This window comes from Ctenocephalides felis, unplaced genomic scaffold, assembly GCF_003426905.1.
Source record: "Ctenocephalides felis isolate EL2017-DRISC unplaced genomic scaffold, ASM342690v1 CF-g0.4_SCAFFOLD_01170, whole genome shotgun sequence".
Classification (NCBI taxonomy): Eukaryota; Metazoa; Arthropoda; class Insecta; order Siphonaptera; family Pulicidae; genus Ctenocephalides; species Ctenocephalides felis.
In genome coordinates, this window is record NW_020537324.1 from 3521227 (window position 1) to 3544812 (window position 23586).

General features: G+C 29.8%; 1 protein-coding gene across 3 annotated transcripts in view; it reads right to left on the reverse strand.

Moving 5' to 3' along the window:
* Positions 1–7005: 7005 nt before the first annotated feature.
* LOC113366645 (calcium-binding mitochondrial carrier protein SCaMC-2-like) overlaps positions 7006–23586 on the reverse strand; it is a 35013-nt gene continuing 18432 nt past the window's right edge. The window contains exons 5-9 of one of the 3 annotated variants that reach the window (XM_026608284.1): positions 9746–9904; positions 9489–9632; positions 9185–9408; positions 8572–8780; positions 7006–8499 (exon numbers count right to left, since the gene is read on the reverse strand). In XM_026608284.1, coding sequence (XP_026464069.1) covers positions 8318–8499; positions 8572–8780; positions 9185–9408; positions 9489–9632; positions 9746–9904 — 918 coding nt within the window. In that variant the 3' untranslated portion in view covers positions 7006–8317. Of the gene's footprint in view, positions 8781–9184; positions 9409–9488; positions 9633–9745; positions 9905–19605; positions 19698–23586 lie in introns of those variants that run through there. The other 2 variants (XM_026608285.1, XM_026608283.1) reach the window with 2 other exon arrangements.

Genomic DNA, 23586 nt, shown 5'->3' on the forward strand with positions numbered 1-23586 from the left:
CCTCAGCCAGCCATGGCATACAGACCTCACCAATAAAGACCGAAGCTTGATTTGATTGAAATAACGTAGCAGGAAGATAGATATCTAATAAAAATGATTTCCCATAATCACAATCGTCAGAGAAATCCAATATCACGGATTAGCATTATAATCAGCTGTGAGCGTGTTCTTACACTCGGTAATTATTACACTCAAGCGAACTAAAAGACAATATCGTTTTTCTCTTCAGATATTCTTCAAAAGTAAATACCTGTGTAATGTCGAATAGATACTTATTTTTATTTATTTCCTTGATCTTTTTTGCGCATGACTTACCGCACACGGCGGCTTCGAAATAATTACTTATGGTAGGTACAATACTTTTTCATAGGCCAACGGTAGACGGAGGTCTGATGAGCAGAATTACATGAAACTTGGAATAAATTATTGTTGTATAATAGATAATGATATAGAAGAGGATATATAATTTCAACAAAAAACAGGGATTATAAAACAATGACTGCTTCGAATAAAATGGAGAAAACGACAAATGCCATGAGTAGATCAGAAACAGGAGCTTTATAAAACCTTTGTTCCATTCTTCTCAAAAATTTCAATCTAAATAGCCAATGGTCACTAATTTATTCTCATCAATACATAAAATTCTGCAATCGCAATCATAATGAACAAGTTACAATATGATATGTTGCAGTGTACCCTTATAAATTACAGTTAAATATTATTGCATTTATTAAAAGTCGAGCATAACATAGATTGTAATTTATATTGAAAATATAAAAACAAAAGAATCAAGCTAGATAGCATGTGAACAAACGTTGCAAAAATTACGTAATAAAGTAGTTTATTATGTAACAAACTTTATTTTTATGCTGTCCTTGTAGCTTCCTACATTTTGACCCATTTTACAAATAACCTGAAAATGATGGTCAAACCTAATATTATACCAACTTTTCTATATATGCAATGTAGATCAGACTATATTCAATAAACTTGTAAATGAAGAAATTGGTACAAATATGATCATGTGATATTTTTGAAGAACAAGGAACAAACCTTATATTTTTCAGCATTTGATATTAAATTTAGTCATCCTTGGCACTTCCCGAAGGAGTAATTTATCTTCGCGAAAAAATCCAATTTGCTAATTTTATGCTTTTCCGACGTTTGAGGTAATTCTGAATCGAATGAGACCAAATTTGGTAAAGTGTAAAATTGTTCGTCGACGTTTTAGGCTACAATCTTCAACCAACAGCAAAAATTCAAAAACTGCTCGAAAGATATTGGTTGAGAATCACGTTTATTAAGTTTTGGTTAAAATCGGCCAAGTTTCGTAATTGAATGTGTGAAATATTTTTTTGACGATTTTGATGAAACTGAAATAACATATTAAAATATTATAGGCCTACCATAAGCGGTTGAATTATGAAAAATCATCAAAGTTTAGATTTGCCCCAAGCGCTTAAGCAATTCTAATCAGAATCTGTGCCAAATCAAATGTACGTTCTGTGCTGGTTGGTAGATAGCTACTGATTACAGTTGACGTCAACGCTTGAATAAAGTACAATTTTAGAACAGAAACTTACCTTAAGGCAAAATGCCACTTACAATTTAATTTTATTCTATTAGCATGTTCAACGAGCCTGTTTTTCGTACGTAATACTAATATCGCATCAACTAATTACCATAGTGCAAATCAGGCAAATTATATACCGTAGTCAAAGCATGCTCATATTTATTTGCATATTCTAGAACGATATTTGCAAACATAATAATAAAATTATTACAGACAGTTTGTTTTTTTACCACTGACCTTGCAATCATACTTATTTTCATTTATTCATTTAAAAACAATGAATTATTTTTGCCATATGTGATTTTATGCCGAATTTAACGCACGCGTGCGTATAAAAATATAATCAGACAAAAGAAACAAACACGATGAAATAAATTAATTCACATTATAAAATAAACTGCATTGTCAGTTTTAAATTATTATTATTATTTATTTATTTCAACAATCAGATTTTATGTGTTAAGATAATTTTAAATGTTTCATTCTAGTAGAATTGTTAATAAACGAAGAGGAATTCATTCCTATGCAATGATAGTGCATGGATTGCAACTTTTTTATAAACATTGTGCAATTCTTGGCATATTAATATTGCTACGAATATAATGGTAAATTGTAACTCAATGAAACAATTGATAACTATCTAAGATACATTCATTTCATATGGAAAAGGAACTTGAATCTATTTCCTAAATTTAATAAGAAACTTCTAGTATCATAAACGCATATAAACATAATGCTCTGGAGATTTCAACGCCTCGATCGAAAGAAGTTTTTTCCGCTTGAATTAATAAATATATAATAAAATATTTTTAAACCAATAAAATATTTTTAAACCAATTTCTTGTACTGTTAACATAATATTATTTTTAAATACGAATGAAGATGAACAATATTGAAATATAACTATATGTAAGTAGCATTTTGGCTTAAGGAATATTTAATTTAATTTTTTAATTTGATTATAATCAAATTAATCTATAAGAATTGAGATTCAACTATTTTGGTGAAATTGGTTCAAATGATTATTTTAAAAATAATATTCTTGCTTTTAATAAAAAATTATCAAAAACAATTTCCAATTGATGTCTCGTTAAACATATTTATAATATCTGTATGCATTAAATTATTTTTAAAAAAAATAAATATTCAATTTCATTTATGTAGGGGTTCTAAGATGTATTTTTCAAGTGTGAAAGTAAACTGTAATCAGTAGTGCCTAGGAAACAAAACGTTCATATGTTCCGGCGTAGATTCTGATTAGAATCCAATAAGAGCGGGGCGCCATTCCAAATTTTGGTGAATTTTTATAATACAACCGCTTATCGTAGTCCTATAATATTTTAGTATGTAGTTTCAGACTACGAATTTTATCGTTATAAAAAGTTTCAGCAAAATTGGCAAAAAAATCGATAATTAAAATCACAAAGAGACGGCTTTGCTGATCATCGCAACAAAATTGACAAACGCTAGTTCTTTATCGAGATACATGGAATGGCTTTTAAATTTTTGAAATCGGTCCAGCCGATTTTGAGAAAATGTCAACAAAATGCAACATGGCAAAACGCTCATCAAATTTTGTCTAATTCGATCAAAAAAAAGAGAAAACATCTAGAAAATTAGTAAATCGGATTTTTCGCGAAAGCAAACTCCTTCAAAAAGTTAAAAATGGCAAAACCAACTGTGTCCAAAATGTCACATCTTTTATACATTGAACGTTTCTATTACATGCTTATTACGACATTGTCATAAGACAATTCATTGATTATCCTTGCTCTTGGAGACATAATTTTCATTTTAATGGACATATATAAAATCAACAAGCATCGACTCACCAAATTCGGATTGCGTTGTATTCCTAATCGAACCTTGCAATATTTCTTCATCAAAACCCTCCAAACAACGTAAGCCATTTCAGGATAACTTGTTGCACGTGTTCAAAACAAAGTTGACACTTATTACATTATCCTTGTTAACAATCACATCACCGAACAACAACATAGGACTGTTGTTCATTATCTAACAAGTGGAAAATTGGCACTTCACATACCTAAGCACTGGGAAAAACGTAACAAACATTTGAAAATGTCTTAATTGTATTTTCACAGTAACTTTACGGTTTTAAGTTAACCATTTTTCATGTTTCAGTTGATGTTATGTTCCGTAACGTGCGCGTATGTGACAGCCGAACGCTGCGGCGTCGAGTGGACTGCCGACCGACCGCCGACCGACCGCCGGCAGTTGCCGAACGCGCCGCCGGTGTCGGCGGACAGGTACGGGCGAAGGAGGCGGCCGAACTCCGCACGACCGATTATGACTCACGAAATAATTGATCATTTTAAGTAAACACGTGAACACGGACGAGCACTTCGTTTTTATTCATCATCATATTATTTTATAAGATTTTTTATACGATATATTTTGTATAATTGGTGATGGTATGGGAGATTATGCAAAATATCTATTCGCATATATCATATTTTATTCTTACTCTTGAGTAAATAATTTCGCAAGAGTAAGAGTAACCTTTGATTAGAGTAAGAGTAAAATTTGATAAGAGGAAAATTAAAATTTCCCAAGATTTTATAAGAGCAAGAGTAAAATTCTATAAGAGTAGTAGTAAAATACTTAATAAGAGTTTTATTTATTTATTTATTTATTCATAAGCAAGCCGTAATCAATAATAATAGATATTATTTCAGGCTTTTGTCAAGCTTATTCATAGTTATTATTAAAAGGATAGTAATTTTATAATAATCATAGTAGCTGCACGAATTTCGCTTCTGAAAAAAAGAGCTGAAAAAAAGCATTCGAACATTAAATACAATGTTTATCATCAAGTTTATCATATTAAAGTCTATTTGACCACCAGTCACGCTCAAAATTCTTGCACAAGGTTGAAAGTTATACTCATTTAAAACCGTAAAAAATTTTAAATTAATAAAATAGCAATAAAAAAAATTAAAAAAAACATGGTTGTACAGGCGATCAAATGGTCAGACTACATAGATAAAAGATAAGGATTATGCAAGAAAATAGTTATTGAAATCAAATTGAGAAAATTCAGTAATGTCATAAAAAAGCTAATTCTTTAAAAAGTTTAACTAGGAAAATTAAAATAATATATGCTATAATAAACTATAATAAACTAAAAGTAAGCAATTTAAACCAAGTTTGGGTTTTAGGGTGCGCAACATGAAGCATGTTCCAGATAAAGTTGATGATAGTGAGATAGAGATATGATCAGACCACTTGAAATTGTTATTAATGTGGATACCAAGAAACTTTGATACTTGCGAAAAATTATATGCTGAATTATTGATGGTTAAAGAAGTAATATTATTGGATAAACGATTTTTTGTACAAAAAGATATGATTTGGGTCTTATCATTATTGAGGACTAGATTATTTTCACAAAACCATTTCGTTATTTCTGACATAACCAGAAATAACGAAATGGTTTTGTGAAAATAATTTAGTCCTCAATAATGATAAGACCCAAAACATCAAGTTATTAAGAATAATACTTATTAAGAATAATATCCTTTCGTCAAGCTCATTTGTATGACTTAAAGAACTGCCTGTATATATTTATTACACGTACAGCATGGACGGAATAATAATCGATTCTAATTAACAATCTATTTTGTTCGAAGTAGGCCTGAACCGATTGACTCACTGACACTGATTTGTTAAATAAATAAGAAATCAGCAAACGACAACTAATAATAAATATAAGCGTGATATTGATAAAAACAATAAAATAAATAGAGAATAAAAAAGTTAAATCAATTATAAATGAATCCACCCAGGTTTATTATAATATTCCATATATTCAGAGATCATTCTGGCGATTGGGATAAACCTACTGGACCTCACAAAATAGTGTGTTTGGGAAAAAGCTGCAATAATATCACCAATAAAGTAATATATTTTTCGTCAAATGTGTGCATATAATTTTTTGCCTAGGATTCTCAAATTATTCTCAAATTTTAGAAGTATTTCTCGCTTTTAGTCTACGCACATCTAGATACAAGGTTATGAAAAGGACATGTTTAAATTATTTCGTTATAATGTCTACTAGCAAGATAAAATTATATCATTTATCATTTATCTTACCTCGTAGCAGCTAGCGGAGCGCTTCATCCTGGACACAAGAGTTCCGCACGCCCTGATGGTGGCCGCAGAGCACTGCATGGGACACGAGCACAAATACATATTTTATTAAACATCCAAATCAATAACACTGTTATATGAAAATTCGATCGATCGATGTGAATTTCGCGATCGGTTTGTTCTAACTAAACTGAAGCGGGGTCAAGTACTCCGCATGACTCCCACAATTCGACATTTCACCAGGGGAATTCGATCATCAGCAACCAGAGCACGTGCGTTTTAACATTTTAAAAATGTGTATGCAACACAATCAGTGTGACATACATGTCCCCGACAAGATTTACCGTTTAACACTAAACTCGAGTAGATTTTTGCGGAACTTCAGCAATGCAACATCATTCATATCGCGGTACCTTATCGCAAATAAATTCTTTTGGCAATCGTGATGAAAATTCTTCAGGCGACCGATTAAAATCGACGAAGAATTAAAACACACCAGTTTTATTCAAGCGCACGTCCAAATTGTTTTAATTTCAATGCAACATAATAGGCCCCGTTTTCATACCCACTTCGACGACATCACATGTTTATATTTTGTTTACGTTTTGCATCACATATGTATTTTATAACATTGACAAAAGCAGCATACTGCTATTCAATGCAATATCATAAAAAACTAGGTGTAAGTTGCATTTTGTAAAATACAATCGACTGAATCAACTCTGTTTACAAAATTTTCAACTATTCAATGCAATTACCAATTGTATACAACAAAACTTCAAAACATCTGTAATCGTGTTAATTTAAAATAATTGCAATTGATTTGAAATATTGAAAAAAAAAATAGCAAATCAGATTTTATGACAATAAATTTCTCCTTTGGGAAGTGAAAACTAAACCCATTTATAAAACCAATTGAAGTCTAAATTTGTATTTGTATTCGCGCTAAAATTTATTACTAAAAGTGTGATTTTTAATGGGGAATGTAGGTGTTAAAATAAAACCACAATTAAGATCAAATAGTAAATTTGTTTCTTTAAAGAACCAACAATAGACAATATCTGTTACAAGCAAGAGGTCACTTAGTGTTCTCAAATGCACACAGATCTTTTCAAATTTTAAAATCCTAATTATTTCTAAAGATTGTAATTAACAGATTCATTTAATAACTCTGTTAAATATTCTGATAGAACAACAAGTTAAATGTAAAATGCAATTATAGCAATAAATTTGAAAGATGGAATCGATATATTAAATCAAAATGTAATATAAATGAAACTATAATATAAAAAAGTTTTTTTTACCGTTATTCATTGTGTCCTAGGTACGGTTGAATAAATCATGAAAAAATGCATAAATGTTTTATATTTGAAAGAATTCATATTAATTATTATTTGCTATCTAATTACATTATAGTAGTTATCACTGGGTCATGAGTTTCAGTCCATGTTACATACAATATCCTTGTTTACAAATTCTTTTTTGGCAAAATATTGCAAATTCCGATCAATGATAACTGTTTAAACCAAAAAAAACAGTTCAGAAATGGAATGTTAGAAACCAGACTACATTCTATTCGCCTATTGTCACATAAGACTAGTTCTAATACGTACAATTGCCAATTTCCACCTCGTCTTTCACAAAACTAAATTATATTGCAAACATATCAAAATATTTGCTTACAATATAAACTAAGAATTACCTCTATACAGATTATAAAATTGCCTATAATTATTATAAGTATAGATATTTAAAAAAAAACTACTTAAAATAAAGAAAACTTAAGCACCACTTTTGTTTACAAAGTAAAAAACATTTATCAGAAACATACAATAAAGATTCTAATATAGAATCATATAAATAACATTCATACTGCATTCAAATAATCATTCTATAAAAAATTAAGTTGCATTTAAGTTAATATTCTGTAAAAGAGAGGTTTGACCCTAAACAAGTTCGATACTCATGACGATTCACTCTTTTTCAGGAAGTAAAAACATGGACACTTTACCACAACTAGATGAAAAATATATTTATATATGTATATGTCTTTGTATAAGATAAAATTTTCATTTCTAGTTCATTATACCTAGCACCGTCCATTTAGAATGAACAATAGAAGAGCATTTTGTTAAATTTTTAAGTTATAATATAAATTTCGATTCGTAAATTTCAATATGCCTAAAAATTAATTTCAAATTAGATTTAATTGGTATATTTGTGCCTTAGCCTTAGCAATTAGGTACAACCAGACAATTTAGCACCAGTTTGATAAATGTCTGAAATGTACTTGGCTGTGTATGCAAATTTTAGGAATATTTAAAATGTCATGCAACATTAGGTACATATCGATCTTTCATTTAAAATAAGATGCAATATTTCGATTTACTTGAGAATTGTTATACTTATTAGATAACACAAATATATCAATAAATATAAAAACAGTTTTGCCTAATAAAATATATGCTAAACGTACAAATATATAATACAAATAAACTAGAAATAAATTATTATGTGCATGATTAATCGAGCGAATAACTTAGTATGATATAAACAAATAAATAAATTTTCTTCTGTACAAGTGCAGATTATGATTAAAAAGAAATTGTCCTACAGTCATGAAAAGATCCATTATGTCATGTTGACACCTAAGGCTCGACTGGAGTATTCATATACCACATAACTGATGGACACAGCCGGCATCACTTTTATGAAATTTGGCGTGATACCTCGATACAGGCCAAGCGGACCCTCTTTCTGAAGTATTGTTTTAACCATCCCCGACATTGTGCCAGATTCAGGAGTAGGCGTTACTAAAGTGATCAAACAAATCATAAACATGATAAAAGTAAAAACATAATAAGAAAAATCAATTTTGTATTTACCTTGTGCTTGTAGCCTCGTCCTAACCAAAGCTAGTGGATATGAACAAACTTGTCCTAGTGTACAAGAAGCTGACCCACATGCTAATAGTAACCAAAAGTTAGGTTCTTCATTTAATGAATGAGTCTTAAGGTATTTCTTTTTTAGTGTCTCGTAAACCGCCAAGTCAATTCCCGCATATGGAATTATTCCTAACATATTTGGAACATACCTAAAATAGAAAATATAAATTATAATGGTAAAAATAAAATAATATATAATTAATAAAATAATGGGAAGGATTCACTCTTCAAATTTAGAGAAGGGTGCTAGGTGTATAATGATGTACTTGCTCATCATTTTCGTTATTCGATTCAATTTGAATTAAAGAAGAGAAAAACTATCGAGAGTTTCTTTTAGAATTCATTATATGAAAGAGCAAAGAAGAGAGCAAGAGTTCTCTTTCAAATATAGCTAATAAAAATATTTTGTAAATAAGTAGGTAATGAATATTTTTAATTTAGATGTATAATATATACGACGAATTAATTTCATATAAACCTTTTGATCTAAAGAACTTGCTTCCAGAAAATATATATTAACAATATCGCAATTTGTAATTAAGATCTATCTTACCCCCTATAGAAACTTTTGAGTCCTTCCCTGGCGAATATTTTCTTGGCGGCATCTACGATTCCCGCATATTGTCCCGTTGTTCGGAGCGCCAGCCGCGTTTTTAAAACCTCTAAAGGATAAATAGCAGTCTGGCTGATGCAACCTGCTGTCGCTCCTGCAACAAATCGCTCTCCAATGCCCATAACTCGCGTGCTGTTGCCCTCACCGCGTAAAATACGTTTCACCTAGGGAAAAAATCAGATTGAAAATAGTATTAAATACGAAACTAGCAAATTAGATTTATAAATTTAAATCTTAGAAATACCTTTTCGTATGCTGCGAATTTGATTGCAGATTCCGGTGCAATTTTGAGAACATTTATACCATTTCCTCTCCACAGCCCGGTCATACCTCCTTCCTTCATCATGCATCGATAGCAATCCATTATTCGAAGCTGCTGTGTTTGAACCTGCAATAGGAAATAAAATATCACCACTGGGCCAGAACCAACTTATAGCAGTATATAGAAGAAGAATTATTAATAATAACAATATAGTATTCGTAGATCCAATTATCCCTTACCTGAAGGAATACTTTTATCCTGTCCAGGGGAGCGGTGCACGTCCTGGACACGGCGCCGGCGACTCCGCCAGCAACGAGGTGCCGCCACCATTTCCCCGTCTGCATCTCCGATTGTGTGAAATCGTCCGGCACGTTGAGGTCCTCACCGATATCCAAATACTGGCGAAAGAAAGTATCGATCAGTTACACACAATCAAGAGGAATTATGTTTTAGTATAATAGATACTATAGTATTTAAAAATTCGTCTAGATATCATACACTATTACCCCATATACAGCCTAATTCGATATTTCGTCCTCTGTCGATTACGAAACTCGAACGTTTGTAAGACATCGTGTTAAAAATTATTTAATCCGCTTTTTTAGGTCTATAATTGCTACCGGTAAATTTTTAGCAAATTTCCCATTATCCAATATATACTTTTGGGTATTTTTGAATAAATTCATATGATTATCCGATTTTTTTAAATCATTTTTTTATTTTTTTTAAATGTTGACGTTTGATGAGAAGGAGGCTCTGGAATAATAATTTACTTAATAAACTTGTAATTTTTAGTTAGTCAGTTTTTTAATTAACTAGTCAGTTCAACATTTCAACAAATAAATATGATAATCAATAATATTAAAATATGATACATATTTCTATTTAGACATGAAGCAGTAATATGTATCCATGTATCCTCTATCTTCTGCTCGTTAACTTCACCATTTACAATTTCAAAAAAATAAGGAAGTAATCACCTATTAGCTTTCCCTAAAGCCGAACAAACAAGCATGTATAGTCTACGACATTTCTATAGTCTCCTACATTCGTATTTAGACCAAGAATAGTAAAGTAAATCGTCTGTTGTTTTCTGTTCGATTCGCGGAAAGTTTTCGCACAGTTTTATGCCGGTGGTCCCATCAAATTCCGCCGACCTCACTTGATCAACCCAGAGCTCACAATTTCCGTTACCAGTTTATTCCAAGGGCGGCCTTGAACTTTCGCACGATGTTAATAAAAGTCACATCACTAAATGGCATTCCGTGCAACAAATGAACCACCACTGACCGAAGTTTCAAGAAGATTAAGCACGTAATCTAATTAGATATTGTATTAATACAATAAAGTCCCATTACGGAGGTAAATATTTTCGAATCTAATGGCTTCTGTTAAGCAAATTAGCGTAGAGTTTGTTTAGTAAATTGCACACTATTAGATACACGTTATTTGCAAAATGGTAACGGGGAAGGTACGTAGATATCGACTCATCTTAAGCTTGTAAACAAATTAGATGAAGAACATTGTTGTAGAAATAATTATTTATACTGAATTATAATATGTCTTATTACACATAAATATTTACAAACTGTTCACGAAGGAAACCAATGGTTATCTTCGTAGTTGTGATAACCTAGTTTGTGTTTTTTCACTTGGATCTATATTTCTAAGTGGAAATGGATTAGAGTGGACACTACTGCTCGATATAAATCTGTCCGACAAAAATTAGAATCTGAAACTTTGTGGTTGCAAGTCACAGCTTTTTACCACTAAAAACGAGCTCGACATGCAAAAAAATGCAAAGATTTTTTCATTATTTAAATTGAATTAATCTTGATATATGTATAATGGAAAAAAATGTAACCAAGTATCATATCTATGTACGTATTCATTTTGAATTCAACAGAAAATTGATTTAGTTTTATTCTAATTTAAAATAAATTTAAGCTGTAAATTTTACATTAACGTTATAATTACATTATAATTACATTTCGTTTAATTATAAAAACATTACATATATTTTTTTTGCATTTAACCAGATATCAAAGATCATTACATTAGAAATATAGGCAAAATATTATCGCAGTTATGTTTTTATTATAGATTATTAATTTACCTAAAGTTTTTTGTGTAAATATTAATTATTAATAATTTTGTTTGAAATACTTTACTTAACCGAAGAAGTATGGATAATCTACAGAAAATTGATATAATGTTTATTCAAATAAAAATAAGTTCAATAGGCCAACTATTTTTGGTTTAATTATAAAAAAAACATATTTCTTACATTATAAACCATGTATCACAAATATCAAAAATAATTTTCCATTAAATAAATTGTTATTCGCACTAATTTACTAATAAATTTATATTTTACCTTTACGAAGAAGTCTAAATAAAAATCCATATCTAACGTATCCATTTTGAATTCAACAGAAAATTTATTCAGTTCTTTTATTATATGAACCAGCCAACTATTTTACTGTATATCTTATATTCCTAAATTATTTAACTATATCACAATTATTCTACACACTAATTTTAAAATGATATGTTACGTATTTGTTCCACTTTGTATTCAATTACAATTTACTACTATTTGATTACATATATTTAAATAAAAAATATAGACAAAACTTAGTCAATTTATATATCACAGTACTTGAAGTCACTTGCATAGAGATAAACTATATATTACTTTTGAGGTTAATATTGCATAACCAACGGCAATTCACGATATAAAATTACAATAGAAAAGACAATGCGTGTAGAAAAATATAATGTTACATATGTCTTGTATAAAAATTAAATTATCGATAAATCTCATGACACGAGGAGCGTGTGGAACGCCATTGTCAGCCGGTACGATCGTCGGACTGAATTTCCTGATACACTTTGTACTGTGTAAATTGGATTAAAATGTATTATTGTAAAAATCTCCAGACGTAATATTATAGAATGTGAAAAGCGAACTGTGCTTGTCCCTTTTATCTTCGTTAAGTGCACATGTAGGAAGCCTACCTTCCATTCTATATATATAAAATTTCCATGGCACATGCGCCGAACGGACCGATTTTCAGACAACAGAAATGGCACTCGGAAGGGCGAGACGGAAACTTGGCTAACAAGTAACAGTAAGTAGTTCAGGAGGATTATTTTGATGAGCTTTGAAACAATCCTTAGAAATATTAGTACCAAAGTTATAAAAGATATTTTAGTTATGTAACGGCCTATGTGGAAGACAACCTCGTATATCACAAATTCATCGCTGATTGACCCCAGGAAAATGCGGGTCCACGATAGTAGAAATAAACGTAACATCTAAATATCTATTAATGTTCTTAATTTTTTACTAACTCTAATTGAAAGTCATATACAATATTTATGAATAGACCTTAAAAGTAAAAAAAATATAGTAATTTTTATAAGGTGATCATAATCGGGGACATTGACCGGGACAGTTCCGGATTTCACCTTGTGTCCCGGGTTCTTCTAAAAGCAATATTTGTCCCGGATTATCGAAAATTACTTGATAATAAATTACAACTACCCATCAAATATCTGAAAATGTTATATAAAACGTTTATGCTTATATCATAACTATAAATTAATAAATCGAACTTATTGAGTGCCTAGCCTAAGTGCAATTTTTCAAAATAATTATATAGAGAATAGAGAAAATTGAAGAATTGATGAATAAAAGCGAGAAAAGCATAGATCCAAAAATATAGCACATAAACGAGTGAGAGTTTTTACTAAAAGTCAGTAATTTTAATAAAATAAATGATTTATTCAAAAAAATAAAATTTAGCATCACCCCATTCTCCTCATGGATTGGAAAGACTAAAATTTAGCGTCACGATTTTGACTTTAAAAAATATGGCCACCTTAATTTTTATAAAAATGTGCAAGTTCTAGCACATAGGCATTCTATTAGAGGTCACAATATGTTTCAACTTGAAAATACCCTAAATTTTAAGGTTGGCTGTTGAAAAGTTTATGCTTGTCAAAAGATTTTAAGACTATTTTGAATGAAGTTTGATTTAACTTATATTCTGTAAAAAAATGTTCGAGTCTTTAAATTTTACTATTTTATTTAGTAGTTACTAAATACTTAAGTTAAAAAAAATGAATAACTTAATATATGTGAATCTTGAATAAAATAAATATCATGTGAATATACCATATTTATTCGAGCGAATAAATGTCTAAAAATAATTGAAAATAAAGTTTCTGAATAAAAATTAATAAATTAATGTTATAATATAATGACTACCATTTTTATATTCACAAGGCAATTAAATTAGCAGTTTTGCATAGAATATCAAGTTTTAACATTTTGTAATGATTTATTTATTTATATCAATCAAAACTATCGAAATCTTGAGATAAAACAGTTCAGTATAAATCATAGAGAAATTAAACAAACATAATAAATGTAATATAAGGAAAACATCAAAATTAGGTAAAAAGTAGTAACAAGTGACAAATAGATAAATAAGAAGTAATGAACATAAATCTGCATTTCGTATATTGTACAATCCTTTACCCCGCAATTTATTTTAAATATTCTTTTAAAAAGTATTTCAAGCTATAACAAACACTGTATTATAAATATTCCATATTTGCATTTGTGAAGATAAACGAACTATGCAAAACAAGAAAATATTTGAATGTGCATTCAAATTTAATTATACTTCTGTATTATCTATAATAATAGAAAATATATGTCCTCGTAAAGAGAATTTTCATAAGAATAACCAGGTCATTCGGGTAATAGAAATCGGTAAAAGTCATCACTCAGTATTTCCATAAGAATAAAAGATACATTCAAAGCATTACATATATATATAGTTGATGTTGGCTTTGGTATTATCAGAGTTTAATAATCAGGCAATCATGATCCAACTAGAAGGTTCAAAAGAAAATGGCCAGAAGATCTACTAACTTAATTTAAGCTCTGTTATATTACTAACATAGATTATTCATTAACATAGATATATTTTATTAACATTGATTTATTTTATAAACATAGATTATCTACAGGGGAATCTCTTCAGTGGAAGATACCTCTAAATGTAATATTTAATGGATCACATAGACTCATAGAAAATTGTATTTCTGATTGTCTATAATAAATAAACAAAAAAAAAATAATAATAATCAGGCGAAACATCAATACAAAAAAAACATGATTTGATATTTTTTTATTCGATTGATTAAAATGCATTTAAGACGAGTTGCATTGAGTGTCGCATGTAGACAGCATTTAAATAAATATTTAGTATCGGTTTTGTCTTTTTGAAAACACATATTGTTGGATTCAATTACATGAAGCCGCACAACTCAAAACAATCACAAAACAAGAAATGATATCGGTTGCAGACATGAAATGCACTTATGCAACTTCTTCAAAGGCGAATAGACTCAAATTCTGGTTGAGACTAGTTCAGGAAAAGGAAAATAAAGTATCCTAAAAGCAATACTAAAAGGAATAGTAATGTTTAAATTTTTATTAACTTTGGTTTAAAATTGATCAGATCAATTAAATAAAGCCTAAAGCTGGTTTCATAATCTGATCCACTAATCATCACAAATTAGAAAATCGCCCCAATTAAATAGTTGCTCTGGTGCTCCTTACACCAGAATTTAAGGACTTGAAAAAAATTATGGCCTATTAATTTGATCTAGTAATTTGTACCAAATAGAAGTTACCCACTGGCGTAACAACTGTATATAATTATATCATGTAAATCAGAATAACTAATAGAATGTAGTTGATAGTCTTTCCGAGGATAAATTAAGTCAAACATTGAATAAGTGAAGAATATATAAAAAAATTGAAAAGAACGACATTTAATTGTTTTATTTGTTAAAATAATAATTTCGAAATAACTTCATATAATGAACAGGATGTAAATAATATATATTGGTAAATAAAAAATATGGTTATGTTAAAGCTTAAGTATGAACCGATTTAAAAAATTTCATCATAATTCTTCATTAATTTTTTATTACTTGACATAATATTAGCACAAATGATATTGCCATTTTTATAAAGATAATTTCTTCATGTTTTGACTTTTGAAATATAAATTCAAGAGTCTTCTCGGTAAGATTAGTGCGACGTTTAGTACATTCTTGGTATTAAATTTCAAAGTTTAATTTTGATAAGAGCCACGCATGTGTTTTTTTCTTATCAAATTAAACGACGTTTAAATTGTACTATGAGTTTGATAAAAATCTGGCATGTCAGTAAAAATGACGAAATTCGCGACAGTAGAGGAAATAGAAATACGCCTTTTAAATAATACGCAAAAGTTGTTTTTTATTAATATAATATTACTTTGTACTATTACGTCTGTAATGCAACAATTTTGTATCATATTCTTGTCCTTGACCATATCAAATAAATTGAACTGCAGAATGTCACAAGGAAATGCATTGCCGTGTGACCAGATATATAACTTATACGCATTTGATAATTTGCCAGGAAAAAAATTCTTTATTCGTGCCATAACTGTCTGGCGCTCAAGGTCTTCATAATTATGATCAGACGAAATCGACGTTATTTGTTTATTTGAAAAATAAATAAGAAATATTGAAAATAAATATTTTGATCAAGTAACTCACAAGTTTAATAGTTTTTTTTCGAACAGAAATTAAGATCTAAAAGCTGAATTCCATGTCTGAACATCAGACAGTCTGGATCAAATCAATCAATTTAGAGATCTAATGTGTTCACTAGTGAAAATACCCCTGTCACGACAGTTCAGCACCAAATTAGAAATATTTTATCATTATTGGAAAAATTCTAATAATAAACATAAATCAAATATAGACGAAAATCTTTTCCAGAAGGGGATTATCACAACAGCTCGAAAGTTCTGATTGCTGTTCAAGAAAAAACAATTATATTAAATAATTCGTGTTATGTCTCTAATTTGGTAATCTCCATTAGTTTTTGTATTTGACCTGATTATTTATTACCATGATAGAATAAAATACCACTAAAGATGCGCCATAAAAAATCGTTAAACCCCAGAGTTCTCCAAACTTCTAAGACTTCAACAGTTGAGCGTTTGCCAATTTTTTTCCCATAATATGATTAGAGAAGACATAAAATAATAAATTCGAATGCAGCCGCATAGCAACCGATGTTTTGCATTTATTCCAACATTGCAATGTGCCAATAACATAACTTGCGCACGCATTTCAGTCCAAGTTATTTGTTGTATCTGCTAGTATTTGTTTATATTATATATTTAAATAAAATAAACCGATAATAATCTGCATGATATTTTATTTGTTTAAAATACTTGCTAACAAAAGAAACAAAAAATACAACCGTGGGGAAGGAACAGATTTGAGGTCATGGAATTAGACTAAAAATTTCAGGGCAATGTTTTGGCCTATCAAGCTTAAATTAATACAAGATCTATGATTAAAATGGAAAATCTATGGGATTACATCTAGTTTTATTTTTCGATTCCTTTTTTTGAATGATTACTAAAATTGTATTTCACGTTTCAAATGGCTGAAAACATTGTAAACCCGTTAAATGTTTGCTTAGTTAAATTAAATTAAAATTACAACTCATCTCCAGAGAAACATTAGTAAAGTATACTTAAGTAAGTGTTCGACAAAACACATTTCGATAATTAGGTTTTTATTTGTTACCGCTAAATTGAATTCATAAATATTATCACAACTTGTTATTCAGTAAAACTTGTGCAATAATTTGAATAATTATCTAGTATAGAGTCAAATATTTACGTAAACAATGCAATAGAGACAAAAATGGATGTTGACTCGTTTTCGCAATGAAGACAAAAATCAATATTAAATCATTTTCGCAATAACGCCAAAAAAAATATTTCTGAGATGATAAAAAGTATTTTTCATACATCGTGTCAATAACGGACAAATTTATCTGTCCAAAATTATTACTAATCTGTGTTATAATCGGTCAATTTGATAATTTGGTACAATATTCTGTATCATCAAAAAATTTGTATAGCAACCGTTTCTACTAGGATAAATTGAAATTTATCGGTCGTTCAGAAATATAAAATTTATAGTAAAACTGGGCTATTTGTGTCAATAAGGAAATTCAGTTTAAAAATTTACATACGCGTATTTTATTCCGGATATATTTACAATACAACAAAGTACGTTTCAGATTCAGGTCAATTTAAAATTAAATCACAATCTATCACATTTGAATCGTTTTTATTATACTGTTTGGAGTCTTTCCAACAAATCTAATGACATAACGATTATAAAATTGGCAAGCGCGAAAGTGGCTTTAGGAGAAATATTGGAATTTTGTCATTTTTAACGAGCGCCAAATTCATCGACAAGAGGCTATGAAATTCTGAAGTAACAGAGAGACGAGGGAACGCTAAACTCTCTCTTCAAACAGAAAAACTAATACATGGGCGAGGTGGTCGTCAAACTGTGTAGACTAATAGAAAAGACACACAAACGAAAAAAATCTGATATATATACAATTAGTAGATGATTTATTATTAATAGATGATCACGAACTACCACGAACATTATATAGAATTGTTTTGTACCGCATGAAATTACATTTCAAACCAAATACTTCTAAAAGACGCTTTGCCGAAGGTTGCTTCATTCAACTTAACAACAAATAAACAAAATGACGGTAACTATAAAATAATCATTGTTCATTTCTCAAATATGGTTAAAAACTAAATGAGAGAGAACGCAACGAGAATTTTTTTCTCATATTTTAACAGCAATCAGAACCTTAGGCCTTATGAGCTGTTGAGCTGAAACTTCTCCTTACTTCAAATATGGATGGATTAAGCATTGGGTTATCATTTAAAAATACGATGATTTTAGAATTAATCTAATATGATTGACTTTTTATTGGTGCAGCAATGCCGGAAAAGAGCTGTTTTCACTTGGAAACATATTTTCAAGTAAAAACCGTTGTTATTACTGATATAACGTAAATTATGCAATAATAATTTTGTAATATTTTTGTGAATGTTTTATCTCGATATAGGCCGAGAAGTATGGATTCCATAAACAAATCCAATTTTACTATTCAGTTAAAAAATCGAAATGGAAATAATTTACTTAAATTTAAATTTTTTTATAAAAAAAACTAAAAGCATTCGAGTTTTATCATATTTTATTAAGTTAATCTTAGCAATAATCGTGCTCTTGACAAAATCGTTAAAATTACTATAAAAGAATCATCAAGTTTAGGCTCACAAGGGTTAAAATTTACAATGCTCCATTATTTCCGAACAGTATTCAAATATTACAATTTTTAGTTAAAAAGTGTATATTTCAATAGCCAAGAATTTATAGAAGTTGTGCATTTGTCGAATGTATAAAATGATAAAATAACAATTTAATGACAAGTGGCTCCTCTTCAATCGAAATAGACTTGTTCACACAATTTGCATGGTATAGTTTCATATGCCAAGTGAGTTTGGATATACGGTACATTGTACTGTACATTAAATTGGTTACAGCGAAATCGCAATGAATCACACATGTCATTGGAATTCACAGATTAAGAATCCCCGGCGATCGTCAGAAATTCTTACACACACCTCTTCAAAGGTCTACGCGTACGCAACCGTATGATTCACTACATCTGTCGCTAGGCAGAATTCTTAATTTATTCCATGTGCAATCCCGATATACAAATATGGAAAATATAGTCAAACAGTTTATATTTTTCGTCACAATAAAAAGAAGACACGATTCTATATAATAGTGCCAGTGGATTTCCAAATACGCGAAACTTTCAATTTTTAAGTGGAAGCCGCGTCCTTCGGAACGGGTCATTAGTTATTCAACAGAATGCGCTGGGCCAAAGACATGTTAAAGGAAAATTACGCTATATTATCTAACAATATACAAACAGAATGATTATCAAAGCAAGTGACATTTCCTGTTATATTGAATGAAGAAGTCTAGATGCTTCCATGGCCAGGCATGCGCGTTCGACCCGATCTAGACGCCGGTAACCGCTTTCCACGTTGTAATGTAGGTTATAATTTACTACCAGTAATCAATTAAAACTAATCAATTACAATTACCAACGTACATTTATCCTGGCAAGAAGCTCATAAAATATATACACAGAGTCCTCCACGATGTCGTAACCAACAGGTAATTGTTCTAGCCCCATTGCTGCAACTTTTTCATCATACTGCTTTCTTTCATAGGAAAAACACTACCGTACCAATTATCAAAAATAACAGTTTAAAATATTTAAATATCACAGATCACAATCACGAATTCACTTGTGGTTTTCAATATAAAAATAGTAATTTCCAATCAGGCAGCAGGATAATTTGGCCCCAGAGCGATGGTTTTTGACACAGTTGAACCGATTCTTGACGGATTTTTTAAATGAAATTGTTGCAGAACAAACGAGTAAAAAACGCGTAAGAATCCGAGTGCGCGCAACGCGCACGAGTCAGCTTTCGGCTTATGACTGAGCGGAACGACTGACAGACATGTGCCAGGAGGACGAGGTATGGCTAGCCGCTAGCCGCTAGCTTGACGATGCCGATGCCATGTGACTCCCCACCTCTTTTCCCTCTTCGAGGAGTTTAAAAACCAAATTTTACTAGATAAGAGTTGTTTAACGGTTTCCCAAACATGCATTTTTTATCAAATTGTAACATATTTAAAGAGGTATTCTAGTGTGAAAATTACAAAAACTACTGGGGTGTATGGCATCGTGCCTTAAGACAAATTACTGGAACTTCCCGTACCGTAACGAAATGATCACGGAATATTAAATGTTTTCATATAGATTTTTATAAATATTGTAACATTGTCTAATATTTATAAGAATTATATAAACTGAATTGCAAAGTTGAAATTATTTGTTTGAAGTATATTAGATTAGGACTATAGTCAAAATTAAAAATAAAATCTGAATTATTTTCGATATGCAAAAATTTTTTTAAAAAAAAAAAGCGCTAACAATTTTTTTTCCAAAATCAATTATTTTGTTAAGACAAGCAGAAAATTCTTTAAATCATTTAAATCGGACGCTTAGTTCTCTCAAAAACTGATTTTTTTTACATATTTAGCTCCGTAACTTCGAAATGGCTGGGCCTGCCTTTGCCAAAAACTAATAAACACTTCTCCCAATCATTACTAATTGAATGTTTTTTAGATCATTCAAATCGGATGCTCCGTTCTCTCAAAAACTCGATTTCTATTTTCTGCACTCTTTGCTCTTTATCTCCGTAACTGCTGGACCTGCCTTTGCCAAAAACTTATCAGCACATCTCCTCATCAATAGTAATCCAATGTTTTTTGAACCATTTAAATCGGTTGATCCATACGCCCGAAAACGTGAGTGGAAATTTGTATCCATACATACACACACACACACACATCCATTTTGTCTGAGGTATGCCAAAATGTTCAGAAACCTTCAAAACGTCGAGAAATGTAAAAATTTTCAATTTCGATTTTTGGCCCATTACAATAACTTACCCTAGGGAAGTTAAAAAATCGTATTGTCAAAGATTATCTAACTATTCGAATACGAATATCTGTACGAGAGGATTTTTTTAAATTTCAATTATTTTTGGAGATACGGCTATCTGACTATAATAATCCTCTTCTATTTTATTCCTTTTGCATAACTTTAAACGCGTTTTTCTCAAAACCGTTTTTTTCAATGTGGTGCTCATGATTTCTCGAGTTCTACTGAACCGATTTACTTAAAACTTTCAGAGAATCTTCTTTATAGACTCCTCTCTGGTATATATTAGACTCATCCTCAAATTTCAATGTTTACTATTTTTTAAAATTCGAATTTTGAGATGTCCCACACATTTCAACAACTGCTCACTCCTAAATTTGATACCTTTTTTTTACTTTATTTCTTTGATAGTTATGAAAAAAATAATAGGAAAAAATGGATTGCAGTGATTAAAAATGACCTAAATATCTCTACACTAGAATATCCGCTTAAAATATTTATGTCCCAAATAAAATAAAGTATAGATAAAATTGTACAAGAACAATTGTGAAATTCAATTAAAATGCGCTGCATTGGCATACAAGTTTCAAGGCGTAGGAGTAAAACTAATAATACTAGATTTATCTCCAATGAGTTCAGAATTCTCTCTGCCTTGAATTAGTTCAATTTATTTACAGGAGTTTCAATCTACAATATGGCAGAATTTTCTAGTGCGTAGGTGTGTAAAGCAATAATAAACATTTATCTGGAAGGAGTTCCTTTGCAGTGGAGCAAATAATTGCAAATAAACGCGTTGAAGTTCATATGGCTAGGCCGCGCAAAAACTCTCAAGAACATTCTATGAATATAACATTGAAATAAAGCATAGACTGTCGAGCAACTTTCTTTATTCGCTTTGCAAATATCCAACATCTATAACATTGAGAAATAGAAATAGAACATTATATTTGCTTAAAAAAGACAACGAAAGCATTTTTTATTTGAAATTTCAAATTTATCATTATAAACTTAACAATATAAATAATGAATTCCAATAGAAAACACTGCAATTTAACTGGATGTTCAAATTCACATTGGAAACGGTTCATCCTTGCCAAGCCTAAGCAAATTGATCTCAAACTCTTATATTTAATTTGGCTCATTGATTGTAAAAATTATCTATTGATAATAGGCTTTTGATAAGACCATAAATAAAAGTTTCAATTTAAAACTATATATTTTATGGAAGCTAACGTAAGAATGTTGTAAACCAAATGTGAAACTAATCAACGCCTACAATCCAATGATTTAAAGACAATTACTATTGGTCCATGGTAACAAAATCTTACACGATGCCTTCAACATCGCTTTTGTAATAGACGTGATCAAGAATAGCAATTTTAATTCCATTACAAAAATTCACTGCCATCCTAATCCAAGAAGTTTGCTCATTTACATATTTCCGTCCACAAGACTGTCAATAGATTTATTGTAATAAAAATGAATTCCATGGTCAATACCTGATGAGAGTTATCTCTAATATTTTTTGTTTATGCAATTGTTTGAAAAATTGTGAAAAAATCTATAAATATATTACAAAGATTACTAAATCATGTAGCTAAATTCATAATTTATCTAAACAAAACTAGAGACCAACTCATCTTTTCATTTTCATATAAAGTGTTATCCGATACGTTCAATGTGGATAAGCATGACTTGTTCTATAAGAGAAATCGATTCTAACCAACATTCAATTGAACATTACTAGAATTAAATTTATGAATAAATTCATTATAAGTAATTATCAGAAATAACAATTACAAGTTTAACTTTCTGAATTTCCAAACATAATTGAGTTGTTATTAAAAGTATTCTATAATATTTCCCAAAACAATTTTATCTGACAAATATCAGTAATCCAACGTATTCTAAATGGTAAATAATAAAGATATGAATGTGTATAATTTTCTAATAAAACTATACTATATATAATTTACTATGAAATATTTCATTAAAATGCTGAGAATGATTTTTGTTGCGCATGGCGATTCCAGAGAATGGTATATAAAAGGTGAAAGTGATTTTGTACGAATGTCGACGCGTTCACCTTGCCAATAGTCATATAAATGATTTTTAAAAACCATCTTAATGTAACAACTACGTAGTTGAATTAATAAGTCATTTTTAATCAAAAATCTAGAAAAAGGAGCGATTTTTCAAGTAGTTCTATTATATAACATATTATATATATATATATATATATATATATATATATATATATATAACATATCAATTATTAATCTCCATAATATTGAACAACAAATTTTAACAATGTTGTGCTGAGTTTGTTTAATTTATAATAAGTATTGGCGGTATCGCAAACACGCTGCAATTACCTATAAATAAATCACTTGCAAAAGTTTTATCAACAAATAATTGATACAAACAAATCATTTGCATTGATTACGAGTGCTCCATATATAAAATGTATAAAAGTCACGATGACATATCGATAATGTTTGTTATGTAAGTCAAGTTCGAGGCGACATAGTAATAAACGCAAAACACATAGTATCAGATGCAATCATTTAATTAGAT